At 35.1% G+C, this 22,497-nt stretch overlaps 2 protein-coding genes across 2 annotated transcripts; both read left to right on the top strand.

Annotated features, from left to right (window-relative positions):
* Positions 1-2,151: 2,151 nt before the first annotated feature.
* LOC107791665 (pathogenesis-related protein PR-1-like) lies at positions 2,152-2,965 on the top strand. Its single transcript, XM_016613761.2, has one exon. The coding sequence runs from the start codon at positions 2,226-2,228 to the stop codon at positions 2,829-2,831; it is 606 nt and encodes a 201-aa protein (XP_016469247.1). The 5' UTR covers positions 2,152-2,225; the 3' UTR covers positions 2,832-2,965.
* A 7,382-nt stretch (positions 2,966-10,347) lies between these two features.
* On the top strand, positions 10,348-22,423 carry LOC107791666 (uncharacterized). Its single transcript, XM_075236525.1, has 10 exons — positions 10,348-10,861; positions 12,268-12,335; positions 14,117-14,187; positions 14,316-14,591; positions 17,074-17,237; positions 17,327-17,382; positions 20,044-20,096; positions 20,190-20,310; positions 21,028-21,125; positions 21,915-22,423. Exons 1-10 carry the CDS (start codon positions 10,515-10,517, stop codon positions 21,984-21,986), a joined length of 1,326 nt encoding a protein of 441 aa, XP_075092626.1. The 5' UTR covers positions 10,348-10,514; the 3' UTR covers positions 21,987-22,423.
* The last annotated feature ends 74 nt before the right edge of the window (positions 22,424-22,497 follow it).

Here is a 22,497-nt window from a genome sequence, read left to right on the forward strand (position 1 = left end):
TGTTATATCATATTAAAACCAGAGGTTCAAAAACATTCATTTCTTTATTAACTTTATTTCAAGTCAAACTATGATAAACTAAATGAAATAGAGAGAGTATAAGTTAATTACAAGTAAATTTTTATGATATATTTCAGCCAACGATTATGGTTAAACTATACTAACGGTAAAAAAATCTTCATATGATCTGTAACATGTATATAATTTAAATTCTTCCTCTTATTGCAACACATGTCACTTTTCTAATAGTGCCATGTAAAACATTTTCAATGGACCGTTTATGCCAAGTTGTCACCATCAGATTGAGCAAAAACAAAACAAAAAAAGGAAGTTCACGGGTTCAACATATATAACTCACGAGAGAGGCCTTCCAATTATTATTCAATGCCAATATATGACAAAATGACCTTTGGCACAAATTGTCAAATACCATTTGGCTATGTTTACAACCATAGAATATTACCAAATGATTAATATGATCGACCCAAATAAGTGTGCGGAGCCACATGCACCAAAGGGTGTCAACCAATACTTATTCGCCGGAAAATTACATTGTATAGTTCGATAATATTTTTGAAAAATATGTATATATACTATATAATGACACCATTGACTTCTTGACGAGTTTGTTTCTTTATATTTTGACTCCCCTTAGTGTAAATTCTGGCTCAGTCACTTCACATAACATGCATTTGCCCTTTGAAGAAAGCCTATTTCCAAAAAATTATACTCCAATATGATAGCATCATATATTATTTACTCTCTGTTTTATTTATATAAAGAGGTTTGGAGTTACGCAGATCAAGGCACCTAATTTTAGTGTGAATTCGGGCATATATTCTTCAAGTTTTCTGATATAGAATTGACATATGAAAATATCGTAAAAGATACTATAAGTCGACATATTTAATAACTTAGAATATTAAAAAAGAAATTGAGAAAATTATAATCAAAGAAAATTGATAGTTTAACTCTGTAAATAATAATAGTATTACATAAAATAAAACAAAGGAATTACAATTTAATTTTCCTTTACAACTTGGATTTTGCCACCTTTTGAAATTATGCATTTTGATTTTTGTATACCTCTAAAAATGGAGCCTTAACTTCTGAGTGGAAAAAAATACTCTGAGTTTTTTAATTAAAAAAAAAAAAATTCCTCCCAGTTAGGAGAATTTATAGTATTTTTACACTTTTCCTCAAGCGTGATTCGAACCCAGAATCTAACGGCCGTGGGTGGAGGTGATCATGACGAGAGGATTGAACTAGGGGTCGAGAGGGCACTTGGCTGCCAACAAAAGAGGCACAAGAATACATGATTTCATAGGCGGCTGTAAAATTTTTAAAACATGAGTTTAAAGTTTAAACCAGATTAAAAGGTTTTTTGGGGACTTGTACGGGGCTCGCCCATGGATGTGATACTTGCAAAACGCTCTTGAGACTTATGTGTGGGGCTCAGTTTTATGAGGCTTATGCCCCAAGCGTCCTGCTATGCAGCCTAAACACGCCTAACGCTCAACACTCGGGGCTCGCCTGACTGTTCCTGAGTAAATCATGTGTTAAATTTTCTACTTTTACATAGTTGACCATCAAAATTTTTTAATAAATGAATGATAAAAAATTTATTCATCTATAGATATATGAAGATTGTGAATAATTCAAATAAATATCATTTGAACATTTCATTTGAAAGTAGATTAGTAAAATTTTACATTTTCACTTATTATTGGTATTCATGTCATAATTTGATTTCTCTCAAAATTATCAAACTTATTGTATTGTTATTTGAAAGCAATCTATGTTTATTCACAAAGGAGTAATATTTAGTATGTAAGACTAATAAAGTTTGATTATTCACTTTTAGGAAGGTAAAATATGTAATTTAATAATATTTTTGGTTTTTAATTGTTTGAAAGTTAAGACGTTATAGGAGTAGTTAATTTGTCTCTCTTAATAACTTTAATACTATTGCATTATTTCTACTTTTTAAAATATGCTAGATATTTTGATTTTTGAGTTTCTTTACTTCCTTTTTATTTATTTATTTTTAAATATTTTAATGTACTTTCTATATTTTTTTAATAAGGGTAACAAAACTGATCTCCCCATAAATTCTCACCCAAAACAAATATTCCTGAAACGTTTATATAATAAAGGCAAGAACCACATTATTCAATGCACTTTCCCTAAGAAACAATCTATCTGTCTCTCCATAACCAAAAAAAATGAAGCCTTTTTTCTTCCTTCTATTTCCTCTATTCTTCCTTTCCAAAATCACCTCAATTCACACTCTTCAAATTCCCTCAAAATCTTTATTACCATCACTTGATCAAACCACCCTAAATAAAAACTTAGACAATGACACAATTTACAAAATCTCAAAGCAACTATGTTGGAATTGCTTAGGAGAAGCAATTCAATTCTTGTTTCATCACAATTTAGTAAGAGCAACAAAAATGGAGTTACCATTAACATGGGATTCAAATCTTGAAAAATATGCAAAATGGTGGGCAAGTTCAAGAAAAGAAGATTGTAGACTAATGCATTCATTTCCAGAAAGTGATTTTAAATTAGGAGAAAATATTTATTGGGGTAGTGGTTCTACTTGGACTCCAACAGATGCTGTTAATGCTTGGGCTGATGAACAAAAATATTATAATTATGCATCTAATTCTTGTGTTGAAGGGCAACTTTGTGGACATTATACTCAAATTGTGTGGAAAAGTACAAGGAGAGTTGGATGTGCTAGAGTTATTTGTGATAGTGGTGATGTTTTTATGACTTGTAATTATTTTCCTCCTGGGAATTATATTGGTGAAAAACCATATTGACGTTAAATTGGAGTTTTATGGTTTTACATTTGGATTCAAATTGATAATCTCTAATACTATGACTCTTATTCTGATATTGTTATGTATAAATTCAAGTTGAAGGTCTATCAAAAATAACTTCTTTACATTCACAAGGTAGGAGTAAAATCTGCATACATATACTATCGTCCCAGACACCACTAGTAAAATTAATTGAGTATGTTGTTGTTGTATATGGTTAAGTATCAAGTCACATGGTTGATGGTACAATTCTTTTTCTTTCAAATATTTTGTGTTTAGAATCCACGGGTCCAACTATAACTTGAATGTGCGCGGTAAAAAGCTCATCTATGGAGGTTTTAGTGCTTCGTACTAAAGAAAAATTATTTAGGGCTAGAACTCGAAACATTTGACTAATGGTAAAAGAACATCCACACACACACACACACACACACACACACACACACACACACACACACACACACACACACACACACACACACACACACACACACACACACACACACACATATATATATATATATATATATATATATATATATATATATATATATATATATATATATATATATATATATATATATATATCACTAGCACTGATGATTAGAAGTTTTTACTTCAAATTTTTTTTTTGGAATCCATTTGATCACTTGCTACTTGCCAAACCATACTTTCAACTATAAACAAAAATATTATATGACTGATAAACCAACTAAGTTTAACCTTTCGTATTATTATATTGAGTTTAAATTACATACACAACGAATATAAAGAATTTTTTTACTATTAGGTCACCAAAAGAATATTTATAGGTAAGTCTTCTTAAAATATGAGATTTATAATTTTAAAAATAAGACAAATTACCTGCTATTACAAGTAAATGTGACTTATGGTATAAAAAAATTCTTTACACTAATGATATATATAACTTAAACTTCCCCGAAATATACAACAAATTTATATAGGAAAAGGGAGGAGGGGAATGAAGTCTTGTCTTCAAACTTTAGTTTAGTTTGACCCCAGCCATATGTTCCTAGTGTTTTAATGTTTCTCAAAATAGGATCCTTTGGAAATTAATATAATATACGGAAAAGGGCCAAAACTTCCCCTGGAATATCGAAATTGGTACAAAAATGCCCTCCGTCCACCTATTCGAATAAAAATGCCCCTACCGTTATTTTTTTTAGCTCAACATCACCCTTATTACTAACAGAAAATTCTGGGGAAATTTTTTTTTTTAATTAATATCCATGTGTTACCGTTCCATTGGCCTAACTTAAACTTCAACTAAAATATAACTAAACTCACCCTTAACCCGTCCTAATATTGACCCACTCCGATTTTAAAACACAACTCTCTCTCTCTCTCTCTCTTTGTGTCTTGTTGCTACTTGGGCGGAATTCACCGGCGGATCCGCCGGAAATAGCAACGTACACAGTAGCCTATCTCATTTGCAAATTATGAGTAAAAAATCCTTTTTTACTAGACTTAACACGGTAATCTAATCGAGAAAATTGAATCCATGATAACAATCAAAATAAGAAAACAAATACTAGTGAAGAAATTATCTAAAAAAATTATTAACTATTATTAGTACATCATATGAACCCAGTGTGTATGAAATGTGACAATTGCACAATACCCATTACACGGAGTAGAAAAACTTACATATTAATTGAATAAATAGTGAAATAAATAAATAATAAACATACACATCACATAAACAATAAAAAAATTGAAAAACATCCTCAAATTTTCACAGAGGAATGACAAAAAATAGTGAAGAAACCGTTAAGAAGAATATGACAATTCCTTCCATTTTCCATATAAATGATTCTAATAGAGAACTCAGTTTTGAGTTTGCCTCATGAATAATAGTAGGCATACACTCGTAAGTAAATGCTCACTAAAATAAAATAGCGAAGAGAGAGAGAGAGAGAGAGAGAGAGAGAGCTATGTTTTAAAATTGGGGTGGGTCAATATCTGGGCGGGTTACGGGTTGGAATTTATGTTAGGCCAATTGGACGGTGACACGTGGATATTAATTAAATTTCTTTTTTTTAATGAATTCTTTGTTAGTAATAAGGATAATGTTGAACCAAAAAATAACAGTAGGAGTATTTTTATTCAAATAGGTGGATGAAGGGCAATTTTATACTAATTCCAATACTTTAGGGACAATTATGACCCTTTTCCGTATAATATATCAATAATTTTGGAGGTAAAAAGAAGTGAAGAATGTTAACATTTGAAAGCAAAGTAGTTGACTGACAAATTGTTCACTAATGGAGCTGCAACCTTCTATCTTAGAGGTACAAGATTCCACTAGCTTCCTTCTTTATAAATTAAGGTGATTATGATGAGGAGAAAATAAACATGGATAAATCATCTATATATTTAAGGAAGAAATCGTTTAGCTCGCTAGTTTAAGTCATTATTATGGTCCAAGGAAAAATTTACATGCAAGTATAGTACAATTGATTGTAAATATGTAAAATACTAAGTTGAAAAATCTAGGCAATTATTCTGCTATGTACCAGTCGCTAGTGCATCCAAGATCTAGTTTGTCTTGTGATATTTGTCTTAGAGCTAAACAAACAATTACAAAATTCTTTCACCAATTCCAAACTTCAAAATTTTCAATCTTGAGTCCATCGAATTGAACACCTCCCAACTCACACTAAAACTTCACATTTTTTTGGTGCGCATTTAATTAATAATTAATGAATTTAAGGTTAACCCTACCTAAAGGTTTTTGTCAAAATTAATGCCAACATACAGAAAAGTCCAAAGATTAAGCAAGAGTTAAACGGAAAAAACAATAATGTCAGTTGATTATTAACTCATATCATCGTCGTAAATAAAAATTAAAGATAAGTTTAATATATAAATATAATAACGATATTAAAAATTCTGTAACAAGACTAAAACCGATACCCAACTACAGTAGATATCATCTATATCGAGGATACGAACTACTCGAATAATTTTGATGGGCGTTGTCTTCATGGTGGTTTAGAATATATCAAGAATAATGCCTTCTTTAATCTACTTATTTGTCCCTATAAATATGTGTTATTAGTAATTAAGTTACTACAACTTCCTACAAACTAGCTTCTTGTTATATTTCAAAGAAAGAAGAGAAAGGTTGAAAAATGGCTGAATCTTATGTTTACTATTCTAGGTTTTTCGTGATACTTAGCTTACTAGTCATTGCTTCAAACGGTGAGTCAAGAAAAGGGATTTAGGATTATATATTGATATTATATATAAAGAAATTTTATACAATCACATTGTAATTTAACCAATTGTAACATGTCATTTCATATTAAAGCAATAATTTTCTTTCCATTTTTTATATCATCACTTCATGAGCATCACAATAGTGATCCCCGCCTGCCCCTTTTGCCTAACCCATTCGTTCACAACTTCGCTACTATATCGAGGGTCGAGCTACCAATAACAACAACAAAAAATTCAGTGTAATCTCACAAAGTAGAGTATGAGAATGGTAGAGTATGTTGGATGTGCGAACAAAATCCCACATTGGTAGCTGGAAAGATAGAGAGCATACATATAAGGTGTAGGAATCTCATAATGGTGTGAGACCTTTTGTACGGGTTTGGCCCAAAACAAACAATATCATACTATGTTAATAGTATTTTTAGGTTGGTTGAGCCCAACAGAGTGTACGTAGACCTTACTGCTATCCTGACCTCACTTTGTGGGATTATATTATATTTGTTGTTGTTGTGTTAGCTCGACCCTCGAGATGGTGAAGAAGTTATGAACGGACGAGTTAAGCAAAAAGGGAAGGCGAGAGTCAAGCTAACACGCTCTTGAAATCCTATATTTTTACTTATCTTCAATGAGAATATAAAAATAACTGGCAATTTTGTTTCCCATTGTATTTTGCTATTTCTTTTCTCTTTAATTTTTATTTTTATCTTTTTTTTTTTTTTTTTTTGTGGGCAGGTATTGAAGCTGTGAAGAGTAATGATTTTTGCACAAAATTTAGTGCTACATTTGAGAGTCAATGTTACCATGATGAATCTTGTATTGGCAATTGTAAGAGGGAGGGTTTTGTTTATGGCGGGGAATGTGAGTGGAAAGGGATTTGGCGCGGATTTGCTTGCATGTGTTTCTATTATTGCTGAAATCACCAAACAAATATCATTTCATGAACTATAACAAGAGAGACGAATTCAAAACTTAAGCTTTATATTTTAGCCTAAATAATAAAGTTGCTTCAAGTTTGTTGTTACAATATATGTACTCATCATCAATGAAATAAAATTGAAATATGTATACTACATCTTTGTTTGATATGTAATTGTGCAAGTAAAGATGAGTTTGTGATCTTGATCCAGTACGAAGAGTAAAAGAGTTGTCTACCTCGTTATTTATTTATTTCTTAACTTCTAGGCGTACGAAGTCTTAATTAAGCCTCGCCACTGTAGTAATGACTACGAGAAAAAAAAAGAATAGGGAGTAGAGGGGGAGAGAAGGATTCGGGTTCAACTTGGGGAAGAGAATGATTTTTGAAACTTTATTTTAAAAAAAACAAAAAAATAATTATATGTCATAAGTTATATATACATTAGTTCATTTGAAAACAATAGGCGATGTTAAAGGTATTTAATAAGTAAAAGTGTTAACCTTTACCTGGTACCTGTTGTTGCTGAAAGGTAACAGGTCTTGTGAAATTAGTTGAGGTGCATGTAAGCTTGCTCGGACATCACGATTATCAAAAATAATAATTAATGTATTAAAATAAAAAACTCATTGTAACGACCCGGCCGGTCGTTTCGAGTATTACAACCCTGTCTCCTCATTTATTACTCAAATTGTGCTTTACGGTTGTTATTTAACTTGTCGGGGTAATTGGTTTGGGTCCGGTGAGATTTTGAAATGATTTGGAATACTTAGTTCCAAGGTTTAGAACTTAAGTTAAAAAGGTTGACCGGATGTGGACTTATGTGTAACGACCCCGAAAAACTTTTGCTAAGGAAATTAAAGTTTGCGGCTCAGGCTTTTTGGGTTGAAGAATGCACTTAAGTGTTAAGAAAATTTTTTGACAGAATAAGGACATTCTACGGTCTATTTTGCGACCGCATAAACGTTATGTGGACCGCGAATTTGCCGCAAAACGAAGCGGAAACTCGATCAAATTTTGGGCCATTATGCGGCCGTAGAAGTGTTTTGCAGTCTATTCTGCAACTGCAGAATGGTCACATACTGGGGCAGAATGTGCCCAGTTCCCAGGGTCCATTTCGCGGGCCAGAGATGCATTATGTGGTCGCATATGCGACCGCAGATCCTGTCCCGTAGCTTCATTTTCTGATTTTTATAACCCGACTCTATTTTGATAAATAGACTTTGGGGCTCATTTTGAAGACAAAAATTTGATATTTTAGAGAGAAGTGAGAGTGTTCTAGAGAGAGGAAGAAGCCCAAGTGCTTTGTTCATCAAGGTCTTGTTCAAACTTTGAAATCCAACAAGAAATATCACAAGATCTTCACCTAGGAGGTAAAATTCTAACGCTAGTCTTCAATTTTGAGTTTGGGTAAAGATGGGTGATTGGGAGTATGATTTTTGGGTGTGAGAGTATTATTTATACATGCACGTACCAATAAGGTTTGTGGAAAGATTGTTGAGTTTCAAATGGGTAAAGATTGGGTTGAAAAATGGTAGAAATCTTCAAGGATTTTAATTGAGGATTTGAGGGTCGAGTTGATGTCGGAATTTGGTAAAATTTGTATGGTTGGACTCGTGGTTGGATGGACGTTCATATTTTATAATTTTTGCCGGGTTCCGAGATGTGGGCCCCACAAGCAATTTTTGAATGTAATTTCGGACTTTGTTGGAAACATTTGTATTTTCATATAGAATTAATTCTTATAATTTGAATCAAATTAATTGTGACTAGATTCGAGCCGTTCAGAGACCGATTCGAGAGGCAAATGCACAGCAGAATAAAGAATTACACGGTTTGAGGTAAGTAACAGTTCTAAATTTTGTCCTGAGGGTATGAACCCCAGATTATGTGTTATATGATCGATTTTGAGGTGACGCACATGCTAGGTGACGGGCGTGCACCGTAACCCGTAGGAATTGTGACTTGGTCAAATTCTATGGAACTATGTAATTGAATAATTTATTGTTATCTGTACATTGTCCATGTGGTAGAGAAATTGAACCATAAATCATGTTTAGATTATGTGTTGGCACTGAAGGGACCCACAAATATCGTGTACATATTGAATTATCTACTAAATTATAGTTTTGTACTCAGTCACAGTTTACTTGTTTATTTTATCTCAGTCTCTATTGTTCATTATTGATGCATCATATCATTGTTGTTTGGGTTGATTTTCATGATTATTGAGAGCCCGAGAGACTGGAGAGATTTATGACTGAGTGAGGCCGAGGGCCTGGTTGTGAGATATTATACTATAACACGTGAGTTGTCCGTGCAGATCCAGATATTATACTATAGCATGTGAGTTGTCCGTACAACACGTGAGTTGTCCGTGCGGATCCAGACATTATACTAGCACGTGAGTTGTCCGTGCAATACGTGAGTTGTCCGTGCAGATTATAGCGCTTGGGCTGAAGGAGCGCCTCCGGAGTTTGTACACCCCCCAGTGAGAGCAGGTACCTACTGAGTGCGAGTGCTGAGTGAATGTAATGGCTGAGTGATTGTGGTCCTGAGAGGATGTATTTGATTTCATTATTGTTGCACTTCAACTATCATATATCACTGTTTTAAAAATTTCTGAGAGATATTATCTTCTGTTTCAGTTGAACTTGACATGAAATTACTGTTTTGACTTTAAATGTTGAATTTGAAAGCATGCCTACCTTATTATGTTGGAAATTACTGTAGTTGGACTCAATTGTGAAGCTCGCCACTACTTTCAGTTCTTTATGTAGTATTGTTACTTGCTGAGTTAGTTATACTCATACTACACCCTGCACTATTGTGTGCAGATCCAGGTATTTTCGGATACAACGGGTGTTGATTTCTTCGCACAGTTGATTATCCGGAGATTCCGAGGTAGCTGCCGGTGTTTCGCAGATCTTATCTCTCCTTCCTTATCTTCGTGATTACTATATTTGGTCTCAGACTATAATAAACCGTGTTTTCCAGATTTGTGAGGGTGTAGATGCTCATGTACTCTGTGACAACCCTATAGTTGGGAATTCCGCATTATGTTTTGGGTTTTCTATTCCGGTTATGAGAACTTTTACTATTAAAACTGCTTTAAATTCATTCTTGTTAAAAGTATTGGAAATATTTGTGAGAAATCGGCTTGCCTAGTATCACGTTAGGTGCCAGCACAACATGTTAGGATTTTGGGTCGTGACACTCATAAATGTAATAGCCGGCTCGAAAAACCGGTTAAAGTTTTGTTAGGCTCCTTTTCTTTAACATAATCCTTACAAATTAGTCCAATGAAAATCATGTTTCATCATTAAGGCCCTCCTATTTTCTTCAACTATCATAATTCTCCCTCCTCTTTTACCTTCTTCTCCCCTTACGAACCAAAATCCCTCAAAAAAGAAAAAAGAAAAAACTTATGCCTTGACTTACGATCACCAAAATTCTCGTAATTTCTTACTTTTAATCAAAAAGTACTTTTTCTTGATGCTCATTTTCCCCCCCTTGATCCTTCACTTATGATCACCAAAATCGAGCAACCCTTTAAGCCCAAGATCCCAATAACAACGTCAGTCCCGCAATTTTCTGGCTCAGTTTTGAGTTTTGGGTCAAAGTCAAAGTCAAAATCAAGATTTGACATTTATAAGGGTAGTGGCAATAATTGTAGGCTGTTGTGGGTGGATTATGAAAAAATGGAGTTGTTGAGAAAATTGAGCAGAGGGTGTTTGACGAATAGTCTAAAAAAGGGTCAGAAGGTTGAAATTGAATCAGTTAATGATGGTGAAGATGTGTTTGATGCAGCTTCTGCTAAAGCAAAGTTGCAGCCTGAACATCTTGTTATTATGGTCAATGGTCTTATTGGGAGGTAAAAAGATTGAATTTTTATTTCATTATTTGTGTTTAATAATGTAGTAATACTATGTGTTTGTTATAGGAATTTGTTAACTTGTGAATATGATATTGATATATGTGGGTAGAGTTACACGACACATGTAGTGGTAGGAGCTAACCGATGGAATAGTAGATGTGTAGGTAAGCTGGCCCGATACCACCGTCATAAATAAAATGATATTCACTTATGTGATTTTCTCGATTCTTTCAATAACGGTTAATGCTGTATTAAGGATTTTAGTGACAATGATGGTTAAAGTAAAGATTGAAGTTTTTTCATCTAATATGTTGATTTTGTTTCGTTTGTGTTTGTTAATTTAGTGATACAATGTGTTTGTTATTAGGAATTTGTTTGTTTGTGTTTTTATAGTCCGGGCTAGTTTGCCCGCACCTCAACTAATTACGCGGGGTACCTGGTACCTCCTATCAGCACAAGTATCGGGTAACTCCGTCTGCCAAAGCTTGGATAGATGGAAAGATATGACCTAGTGATTTTTCCTCTGCTGAGATTTGAACCCGGGCTTCATGATTCTCAACCCACTTCATTGACATGTGAAATATGATATTGGCATATGTGATTTTCTTGATTCTTTTGTTTTGGCATCATTGGTTACTGTTTTTATTAAGGATTTTACAGACAATGATGGTTAGTTGGAACTAAAGAATGATTTTTTTTTCATCTATACGAAACTAATGAATCTGCATTTAGGTTGCTGGCCTCCCAGAAATAATGGTGTTCTATTTTCTTTTCAATTCTTTGTTTGGGTAGGGGTAGGGAGGGAAGTGGGGTATATTTCCGTATTAATTAAAGCTTGAAAAGAGTTAATTACGTGAAATATGATTATTGACATTTAGCTTTAGCAACTGTATCCTTGGACTTCCATACAGAGGGTCCATGTCATAACTGCAAAAATTTCAGATGGCAATGAAAAGTTGAATAAACGAGAAGCAAAAAACCAATTACAGGTATAATGTTGAAAAAAGCTTACTTTTTTCAGAAATTAAGGTATAATGTTGATTTTAGTTGACACTTTGTTGTCTTGCCATTTCTATGAGTGCTGAAATTTTAGTATAATATAAAACCAAGAAAATCTTGTCAGAATAGTTATGCATATGCTTCAAAGAAGCAACCCGAAACATTTCTGATGGGAATTTAAAATGTTAGCGAATGCTACCAAAAATCTCATTGTGAAGGTGGTTCTGATCTGTAGAGTTCATTAAGTCCATAATTGTGGTATTCTCAAAATGTTGCGCTTCATTTTGCATTTGTCTTATATTTCCTGCCTTTTTCAGCAGGTATCAAGTGGATCATGCATCCTCTTTTCGAGTTAATTCCAATTATCCAAATTTCTTAATAGTTTCTTTCTGATGCCTTTGCAGTTCTACAGATTGGAGATATGCTGCTGAGCAATTTGTCAAAAGACTGCCTGATAAAATTGTTGTTCACTGTAAGTTCAACTTTAGTGATGGCCTACCAATTTCAAATTGCAATCCATGACTGTCTGTTTCTTATTTTTTTTCTGCATGCATTTTGATCTTGCCTATAAAGGGAGTTGGCCAGTTCACATTATTTTCCTTTCCCTTTCCTCCCTTTTGTTGTTTGGACCTTGTCAAATATCTTCAATGTGGTTTGGGCTATGTCAAATGTCTTCAACTGGGTCGGCCCTCAGGGTTTAGCTCAAGTGCCAAAGGTTGAGGGAGTTGTGACTTAGGTCATAGGTTCAAGCCCTGCGCCATGCAAACAAAGTCTGGTATTTAAGTGGAGAAGGATAGAGAAGCGGCTCATTATCCCTGAGTTTTGAAGTTTGCGGTTGGTTCTAATGGTTGGTCTCAAACGGATATCTCGGTCATTAAAAAGGATCTTCAACTGGGCCGCAGCAGGATGGTAAGTTTTTTGTTGCCTTAAGAATCAGAAGCACTGCTTGCTACTTCAGTGTAATTTGTTGCGAAAGCATGGAACAGCGAGTGTCCATTATTTGATTGAGTACGATGTGGTCTGCTAGTCGCGTTAAACCTTTCCAAAGGAGTACATAGAAGGAGAGGTTTGGAGTCGAAGAATATTAAAAGTTTACCAAAGATATGAACATCTGAAGCGACACAAGGGGTAGTGGGGTTATGCAAGGACCCTTTTGATGAAATCAGACATGTAAATCAGTTGAGTAGTTTGACCTGAAGTTCTTTATTGTTGACCTCCTCCGCCAATAAGGAGCTTCAAACATCAAAAGAGGCTGCAGAAAAGCTTAAGGAAACTTGGTAACTAATTGATTCATTGGATGAATAGCACATGGAATGTTTGTAGAGACTTTTGGGAAGTTTATCTCTGTGAACTCATGAATTGGGATTAGGCATCAGTGTGGATAATATGAGAGTTCGTCGGTCAGTGTAATTGGGAACGAAGTGGACGTTGGACGCACGTTGGACGCCAGTCTCCAGGATAGATGTGAAGTTTGAAATTTGGTCGGCTGACAGATGTTTTCCATGCCCTTAGTACTTGATTTCCAGAACTTACAGTCAGATTATGTCACTTTAGGTTGTGAGCTGTGACAAACTTGTAGCTTATGCATATAGCTTACATCTTGCTATATTAGATATTTACAGTAGAAACATTGTTATACGTAATATGTATTGTTTTTCGATCTGGTTGGGGTGATGATAGAATAGGTAACACATATATAATTTATACTGAAATGTCAGCATTTCATCCTTTTTTTTTTTACCTCAATGGTGTAAGAAATATAAATATTTTGTTTGTTCTGTCGTGCGTCTTTAGTTATAGACCTTTTGTTTCAATTTTGTTGCTTGAAATTTACCTCCCAACTGCGTGGTTTGTCAATTAAAATAAAGATGCCATGATTTGCTGGGTTTAAGAGCGAAGTGTGACAAAAATGCATGCTTTAATAAAGAAAGATGAAGGTGGAGGAAAATAAACATTAAAATATGTTCATGTAATGCAAAAAGGTAATAATCATAAACAAAAGCTAGATGGACAAAGTAATTGAAAATTTATGATACAGTGAAATATATAAAGTGCTGCCTAAGCAGCGCACAGTTCAAATCCTGCATTGAAACAAATTTTAAGGCTTATGTACGGCTCAAGTGTGCTTTTAATAATACTGTCCAAAATTTTCATTTTTTCCCTTTTTATGTATTTCGTGATGACAAGCATATCTTAACCATTGAGAGGAACTTAAGTTGTTTGAATTGACGATAACACCTTGTGACTTGCCAGGTAGCGAGTGCAATTCTTCTATGTTGACCTTTGATGGTGTTGACCGGATGGGCGAGAGACTTGCAAGAGAGGTACTTCGCTAATGGCTTTCTGATTTTTATAGTTTTATTACCGAATGTTTAATGTCTCTTAGCAAATGTAAGTCCATTAGGAATAAGTGATTTGAGGCTTGGAAAAAACCTGCTGCTTTATAGTGCAGGTGGAGGATGTGATCAAACGGTGGCCTGGGGTGCACAAGATCTCATTTGTTGCTCACTCCTTGGGTGGCCTTGTAGCAAGATATGCTATTGGGAGGTTGTATGAACTTCCAACAAAAACAGAATTAGCTGATATTAATGGCTCATGCTTAGTCAGGGAAGAGAATGTGTCTGACCAATGTCACAAGCAGTCTTCGGAAGAAACTGTTGCTGGATTAGAACCCGTGAACTTCATAACAGTTGCGACTCCGCATTTGGGCTCAAGAGGGCATAAGCAGGTGCTTCATTATCTCACAGTTTCTTTAGGATGATATTTTTTCAGTAATTTTAGCTATCCCTATCTGGAATTACAAACTTCACTGTAGTCATTCCACTTCAAACGCTGATATACTGAAAAGTGCAGTTTACTTGGGCAAGTTTGAGCATAGGCATCTATTAAAGGCTTCACTTAAGTTAACATGTTTGCTGCTTTCATTTTCAATGTTAGTTTCTTGGACTAGTGGAAATTAGTTTTCCATTCAACCTACCGACTAAATTACTAAAGCAAGCAACTTCATTAGGTAAGGATGATCAGAGTCTTTTCTGTTTATTTTTCTTTTTTGTTTTGTTAGAGGGGGGTGGAATTGCTTTCATCCTTATGTGCGAACATAACTGTCTTTATCTTGAACATCTTCTTGTTGATCAGTCAACTATGCTTTAATCCTGAACTAGTTGGGGTAGATTATATGAATTTTCTGTATCATTTCAGCTTTTGATCGTGTCTATTTTATTTCAATGCTGACTAATTTGTCTTTCAATGCAAATTAGGTTTTTTCTAAAATCTTGCATTTGTCCCTACATTGGCATACAGGTCTCTAACCAATCTAACAAGATTCATGGTAAACAATGGACTTAATGTGAGTCTAGCAATAACAAATCCTTAATACCTACTAGTTGATCACCTGTATGATGATTTGCTTCTATTCATTTGTGTTCTTAGTTAAGTCTGCTGGGATCCAAGAGATTGAAGGTACTTTAAGACAAATTTCCTCCATATGAAATTTATCTTGTTTGCTTTTAGCACATTCAAATATTTCAGTATTGCACGTACAACCGATGCATATTGAGGTTAACTTAGGACATGACCAAACCATGTTCGGCGACGTTCTCTCATTTATTCTTTGTATGTGCTATTTGCACCATCTGTTAGATGTTATCATTACCAATCTTGTATGACCGCATATTCATTTTTATAATAGGTATGACGATACATTCATTCATATCCACATTTCTTTGATAATCTAGTGAATATGCTTGACCTACTCACTCAACAACCAATGTTCTTGTCACGGTTCTTGGCCTTCTAAACCCGTGGTCATTCTTTAATAACTTATCCTTAAATGTTACTCCATGTGGTTTGTGTTTTTTTAGTATGTTTGGCATGCTACTTTTCTCTTGTTTCGCTCAGCTCTATAACTTTGCATCCTGGACCACCAGTCTATGTTGGCTGGTTATTATCTTCTTTCGCTACACAAGAGTTAATCCTTATCACCAATTTTCTTTAATTCTATATATTTTTTTTAAACCCTGGTTCTAGAATGATTCACACCCCTTCCTATTTTTATCTAGTCCACAATATCATTATTTATAACTTAATTTTCCTATCTCTCTATCACCTTCTCTTATCTGCTTAGTCTCTTGTAGACAACCAACTCCTTTTTAAGGTTTCCATTATTCTATTGGCTCCATCCTGTCAATAAGTCTATGTTACAACTACTCCAAATATGTCTCTTTCGAACTAGTTTCTTTATCCTATCCGTCTTATTTGGTGAGTTTACTATCTGACACCACAATTCGCCATTGTTATGGTGGGACTAACTTCTTTAAGCACACCCATCTACAATGTGGAAAACTTTGCTTATATTTCATTCATCACACTTAGGCAATGATGTGAGAAATAAAAAAGTTAGCCCAATGCACTAAGCTCCTGCTATGCGTGGGGTTCGGGGAAGGGTCGGACCACGAAAATGGATTTTCCCGCTATGTGAGAAAATGCTTGCTTATTTAATACTTTGCCTAATTGTCGATGTGGATTGTTTCTAAATGGACATGTTACAATGAAAATGGATGTCTTGTTATATGGTTACCAATTATTGGAGGGAAGGATATCACCAAAAGACTTGCTCGTGAGGGGAGGATTGCCCGAAATTGTGTAAGGATATCACAACCCATTCCCTCAATCAATATGGGACTTGACACTCCCCCACACGCCCAGACTGGACAAATATAGTGTGGATAATATAACACGGGGGCCCCACATTGAGAAAACAACAACATGGATCAATGTGTTTGGTTCTGATACCATGTAAAGTTACAACCCTTGGGCGTAACTCAATCCCAAAAGTTAGTTCATGAAAGGAGGATTTTCCAAGACCATCTACAACCCATTCCCTCAACCAATGTGGGGCTTGGCAAAACATAAGGACGCGAGGAGAGAAGAGTTAAAGGAACACCAAAGCATCACTGGAAGCTTCTTATGTATATACATGTAATCATGATATTACCCCGATAATATGATACTAGTATAATTGCTTATAATGCTTGGTTCCTATAAGCATTTAGCTGCTGATGGTAAAGTTATTTTACGTTTGTCATGCTTTCATGGTGGGTGTGCCCCTTAAAGCTTGTGTATCTCAACACATTAGTTAACCTTGAACTCTAAATAGAGTTTACCAAAGTAATTGTCCTTTTCTTTGTAATTCTTTTCTCTGTTTTGCCCAGCTGCCACTTCTCTGCGGTCTTCCTTTGCTGGAGAAAGGGGCATCTCAAACTGCTCACTGGATTGTTGGGAGATCTGGAAAGCACCTATTCCTGACTGATAAAGATGATGGGAAGCCTCCCCTCCTCCTTAGGATGGTCAATGATTCAGATGATCTCAAATTCATGTCAGTACCAACTTTTGAATTTTTCCCCCCTATTAGAGGGAAGTGGCAAACGCATTATCTTGTAACATCATCTTTGGCTTTCTGTGTAGGTCAGCGTTACGCTCTTTTAAGCGTCGAGCGGCATATGCAAACGCAAATTATGACCGTATCCTATGAGATTTATTAGATTTTCAGGTTTCTTATAATATATATGCTTTGAGCACACAAAAATAGTTGTAGTTTGCAAAATTTTCTGAACGAAAACCACCCAGTAGTTTTTGATGAAAAACCTCCCAGTAGTTATATATGAGCTAGTAGAACTTTTATGTTTTGGGATATCTATTTGATTCGTGTTGCCATTTTAAGATAAATGAACTACCTTTCCTGATCTTAATCAGTTTGAAATATTTCAATGATGCTGCTTTCTTGTTCAAACAGTTATTCTGAACTATTGCTACAGCAGTGGAGGTTTTCATAAATTTGTTGTCATCATGTAAAATTTCTTGAACACAGCCTCATGCGTGCTGTTAGGATTGAAGATGACGTCATTGTTCTTAAAGCTTCCACCAAAATTATAGTGTCTAGGTCAGTGGGTTTGACTTTTTAAAAGTGGACATTGCTGGATAGAAGATGATATTCACACTTGAAATGCTGCTACGATAAATCTAAAACTAGTGATGATATGGAAATCCATCGGTCCTCTATGCTGTAAATTGCCCTTACAACTAAAGTTGACTCCGAATACTGACATTCAGTGATGCCACCTGCTAGTTGCTTAGTTACACCTCCATCAGCATCAGGCTAATGATAACTCCGTCCTCAAAAACCTGACCTACTGGCTACTTTCCTTTTTTTCTTTGTTTTCCCGGAAAAAAAATAGGTTCTTAAATGTGAAGGTATTTATTCTCAGAAACTTCAAACTAATCTAAATGATACTTCTCTTTTTCATCTCTATCTTGGTGCGACATCTTTTCAACTGACTACTTCACTTTGTGGCACTTCAAGCAACTATCTAGATATTTCTCAGTCCAAATGGAATTTAATAATTGTTCAAAAGTTCCTCTCTTAAAAGAGTGCCAGTCAACGTAGGTAGTATTTTATGAGAGGGAGATAGTACGAACTTCTCTTAATCCCAGAACTGGTTAAAGTGGTGTAGCTTTTTTCTTACAGCCAATAATCAACAAGAGTGATAAAGAGTCCGCATGTTGTATTGCTAGTGTGGTTTTCCCTGTCCTAATATCGGTATCTCTATCCTGCCAAGACCAGTTTTTCCATTATCCATCTGCAGGACATTCTCCTTTGTGTAGCTAAATTTCCCCCTGCACAGCTATGGGACGCTTAAGCTTCTTGTATATATTAATCTTGTCTTTAGCAATAGGTTCTTCTGTTTCATTCATGATAATAGTGTTGAGTTGTAATGTCCCGCGTTGGCATATAGGGGCAACCGAAAGCTTTATAAAGTTCTTGAGCTACTTCATAACAGTCTTAGAGGTTTTGATATTAATGTTTAGATAGTTTCATAGAGTATCAGAACCTGTGCGATGTTAGTAGATACCTAAACAGCTTCCGTCATAGGACTTTTATGGTGCTTGATCAATCAATGGTTTTGTTACTTTCCATGTTTTACTATTCTTTCCTATTAGAGTTACTGTTTTGGTATTTCAATTTTCCTTTTTTTTAAAAGTAAGTGTTTTTGGTAGTTCGGTTGTTGTTCCAGTTGCCTCTCTATCCTCACAAGGTAGGGGTAAGGTCTACGTACACACTACCCTCCCCAGACCCCACGTGGTATAATACTGCGTATGTTGTTGTTGTTGTTGGTTGTTGTTCCAGTTGCTCTTATTTCCGATTTCTTGCCACATATTTGTTATTTTGGGGTGCACACTACTTTTTCCCACCACTATTATGTCCATTTTTCCAGCCATTGTGCCGACCATTATTCCAGCGAAATTCTACAGAACTAGAGTTTATAGCTACTGAGAAATATATATATATATATATATATATATATATATATATATATATATATTATGTCTTGAATTGTGTCTGTACATATTCTGTCTTTTCTCTAATTTCTCGCTTTGTGTCTGCACCAACATTTGTTAAGCCTCTTTTGACATGACTAAATCCTCATCTAAGTCATGCGTGAACCCAAAATTAGGCTATATAATCAGGAGGGTGTTGAGTTACAATGTCCTATATTGGATATATGAGGGTATAAAAGCAGTTTTAGGTCTTGTCCATCAATAACCTTGACGGTTTTTGATTGTGTGCTTAAATTTTTCCTAATGAATTGTCTGAATTGTTGTCTAAAAGTTTAAATTGTACTTATTAAATTTTGGTCTGGAACACTCTCCTTCATGTGGATGCCTAATTCTTTTCGGGCCAAGTACGTGAAGATATTTGGTTGATAGATGGTGGTGAGTTTAGCCCAGAACCTCTATTTGATGCCTGAAGTATTGTGTAACTGTCTCATTTAAAAGTTTAAAGGGATACTTTTATTTATTTTTTGGTCTAAAATTACTTATTTTAATAAGCAGGATAATTCTCATCAATTACCTGCAGTCTTTGGTTCATGCCTGTTGATCATCCCAAACGCTATTCTCGCTCCGCGGAAAACACTTTGGTTCAAATTTTCCATCTCTTCCTTCTTTAGATTCTTCATAGAATAATCTCGGCTTCTCCTTGAGCGCCATTCTCTAGAATCCTTTGTCTTATCGTTCTCCTGCTGCTATTTTTTCTACATACCATGTGAATACTATGTTGTGACATATGATTATATGGGATTCACCAAAGTTGGAATTTATTTTATCCTTAACACATCTATAAGATGTTGTTGGATGGAGAACATCGTCAATCCGCCGTCAGAATGAACTTCCAAAGGTTGGTATTCCATTGACTGAGCTGCATTATCTGTTTAACTACTAATTTGTTCTTCTTGTATATGTAACTGGATTTCTTTTCATTCTTCTCCAGTCTAACCTTCAAATAAAGGATCAGAAATACCCACATATCGTAAATGTTGAGCAAGAAACTGCTCTGGATATTGACCATAAAGTATCTTCATCGGATGAGAAGCAAATGACTGATTTAGAAGGTTTGTAAACCCTCTTACTCTATTTTGGTAGAGTGCCCAGCCCCCACTCAAAAGAAATAAAATGAGTGTAAAATAATAATAAAATAAAAAGACATTACTTCATTTTTCACTTTACCTCTAGTTTAACACATGTGCCTCACACCTTTTTGGTAATAAAGGTTATGATATTTATTATTTTCTTATTGGATATCTGTGATGCTTTCTGTTCCCACAGGCAGAGAGCCAGAGAAATTGTTTGATGTTGCTTGAGTTTTCCTTTACTTTGGTAATATTTTCATCCCAAAAGGAAAAACTTTTAGGAGTAAATTCTGATATGTACAGGTTTTTGACTAGTAGCAGGATAGCAACATTCACTTGTAGATTAATAAAAGATTTCGGTAAACTGAGGTCACTTTCTACTATGCCAAGATTGTTTGTGATATGATCTAGTTAGTCCTTTATTATTTCCAGGCAGATTACGATAACTAATAGCACTATAGCAGGATTACGTAATAAAGCTATTCATTCTTTTGACATGCTGCTCCCGGAGGTTTTAGAAATAGGACCTCGTTTATTACTAATTTTACTTCTTATTGACAGTTACATTTTTTCCGGTTTTCAGCTCCTCTTTTGTCCGTCCTTTTCTTCTTTTGGTAATATCTTCTATGTGATTATTTGCTGCTCGGGGCTTTTGCTTCATTTGGGGTTCTCATAGAGCTTTTCTTTTTGCCCATCTAGAGGAGATGATTGACGGTCTTACACAAGTACCATGGGAACGAATTGATGTTAGCTTTCACGAAAGCAGACAACGATACGTTGCACACAATACTATCCAGGTAAGCTTTAGGTTCATTATTCTTGCTGGTATTTTCTAGTCAAGCCGTGTGTATTGTAACATATTTTTTTTCCTTAAGACTTATGTGTTTGACATTTTAAATTTTTTAAAGTTTTGGGTCTAGTAGATTGTTCAAACCTTTTGCTAAAAACTGTTAGCTTCAACTGTAAATGCTATGCCTTTTCTTTGGTTATTCAAAAGGATGAATGTTCAGAGATACGGTAGTTTGGTATATATTAAGGAAACTGTTCTCTTTGGTTTTTCAATCTTCATTTACATTCTAGGCAAAGGATATGGAGTGAAGAACTTTTGTTGTGAGAATACGAGAGTTCATGCTGTTTAGTTGTCCCACATCGGAGGGATTTGAGGTCTTTGGTCTCCTTATATGGTCTTGGGCAATTCTCACCTCATAAGCTAGCTTTTGGGGTTGAGTTAGGCCCTAGGTCTATTTATCATGGTATCAGAGCCAGGTCCATCCCACTTACTGTTACCGATGTTGGGCCCCATTTATGTTGTCCACGCTCCAGTTTGCATGCCTGGGCGTGAGGGGGTGGGGGTGTTGAGTTGTTTGTCCCACATCGGAGGGATTTGAGGTCTTTGGTCTCCTTATATGATCTTGGGCAATCCTCAACTCATAAGCTAGCTTTTGGGGCTGAGTTAGGCCCAAAGTCCATTTATCACATACTTGTTTGGTCTGTTGGCTGCTGTGCAATTATGTAGCACATACTTGTTCGGAATTTCTTTCTAGTGTCCTATTGAGCTTATTTTATTTATTGTGTTTTTAATTTAGGTGAAGACCTATTGGCTAAATTCAGATGGTGCAGATGTGATTGAACATATGATAGATAACTTCCTTCTCTAGTTGTCTGTTCATCGAGGATTGGCTGTCTCGGTGATAGTTCCTTTTGCTTATCGGTAGCGCCTATGGTACTTCATTCCAAGGTCCTAATCACATGCATAACCACGGATCTGAGCATCATTGCCAAATTGTTTCTTCTTGCATGTATATCATGTGTGAGTGTTATCTTCAAGAACCTCACAAATTTGTAGTTGATCAGAATCTTTGCAATGCGTTTTCTCATTTTCTTTCATTTGTGCTTCCTTTATTTTGTCTTTTACGTTAAATTGAAAGAAATGTTCAAAGTGGCGGTAATCGCTGCATTCACAAATAATTTTTTCTCCATGAACATAGTGCTATTTATCGTATTCTTTAGTCTCTTACTCGCATCTTTTGTAAGACCACTTGAGGATGGGCATGCTGTTACTTATTGTTGTGTCTACTTCGGGCAACTATATAGGGAACTTCACCTTCTGCATATCTTTTCAGATGAACCTTTAATCCTTTACTCTTGCTGATGTATTGCGTTACCTGA

The sequence above is a fragment of the Nicotiana tabacum genome, chromosome 18, assembly GCF_000715075.1.
Source record: "Nicotiana tabacum cultivar K326 chromosome 18, ASM71507v2, whole genome shotgun sequence".
Taxonomy (NCBI): domain Eukaryota; kingdom Viridiplantae; phylum Streptophyta; class Magnoliopsida; order Solanales; family Solanaceae; genus Nicotiana; species Nicotiana tabacum.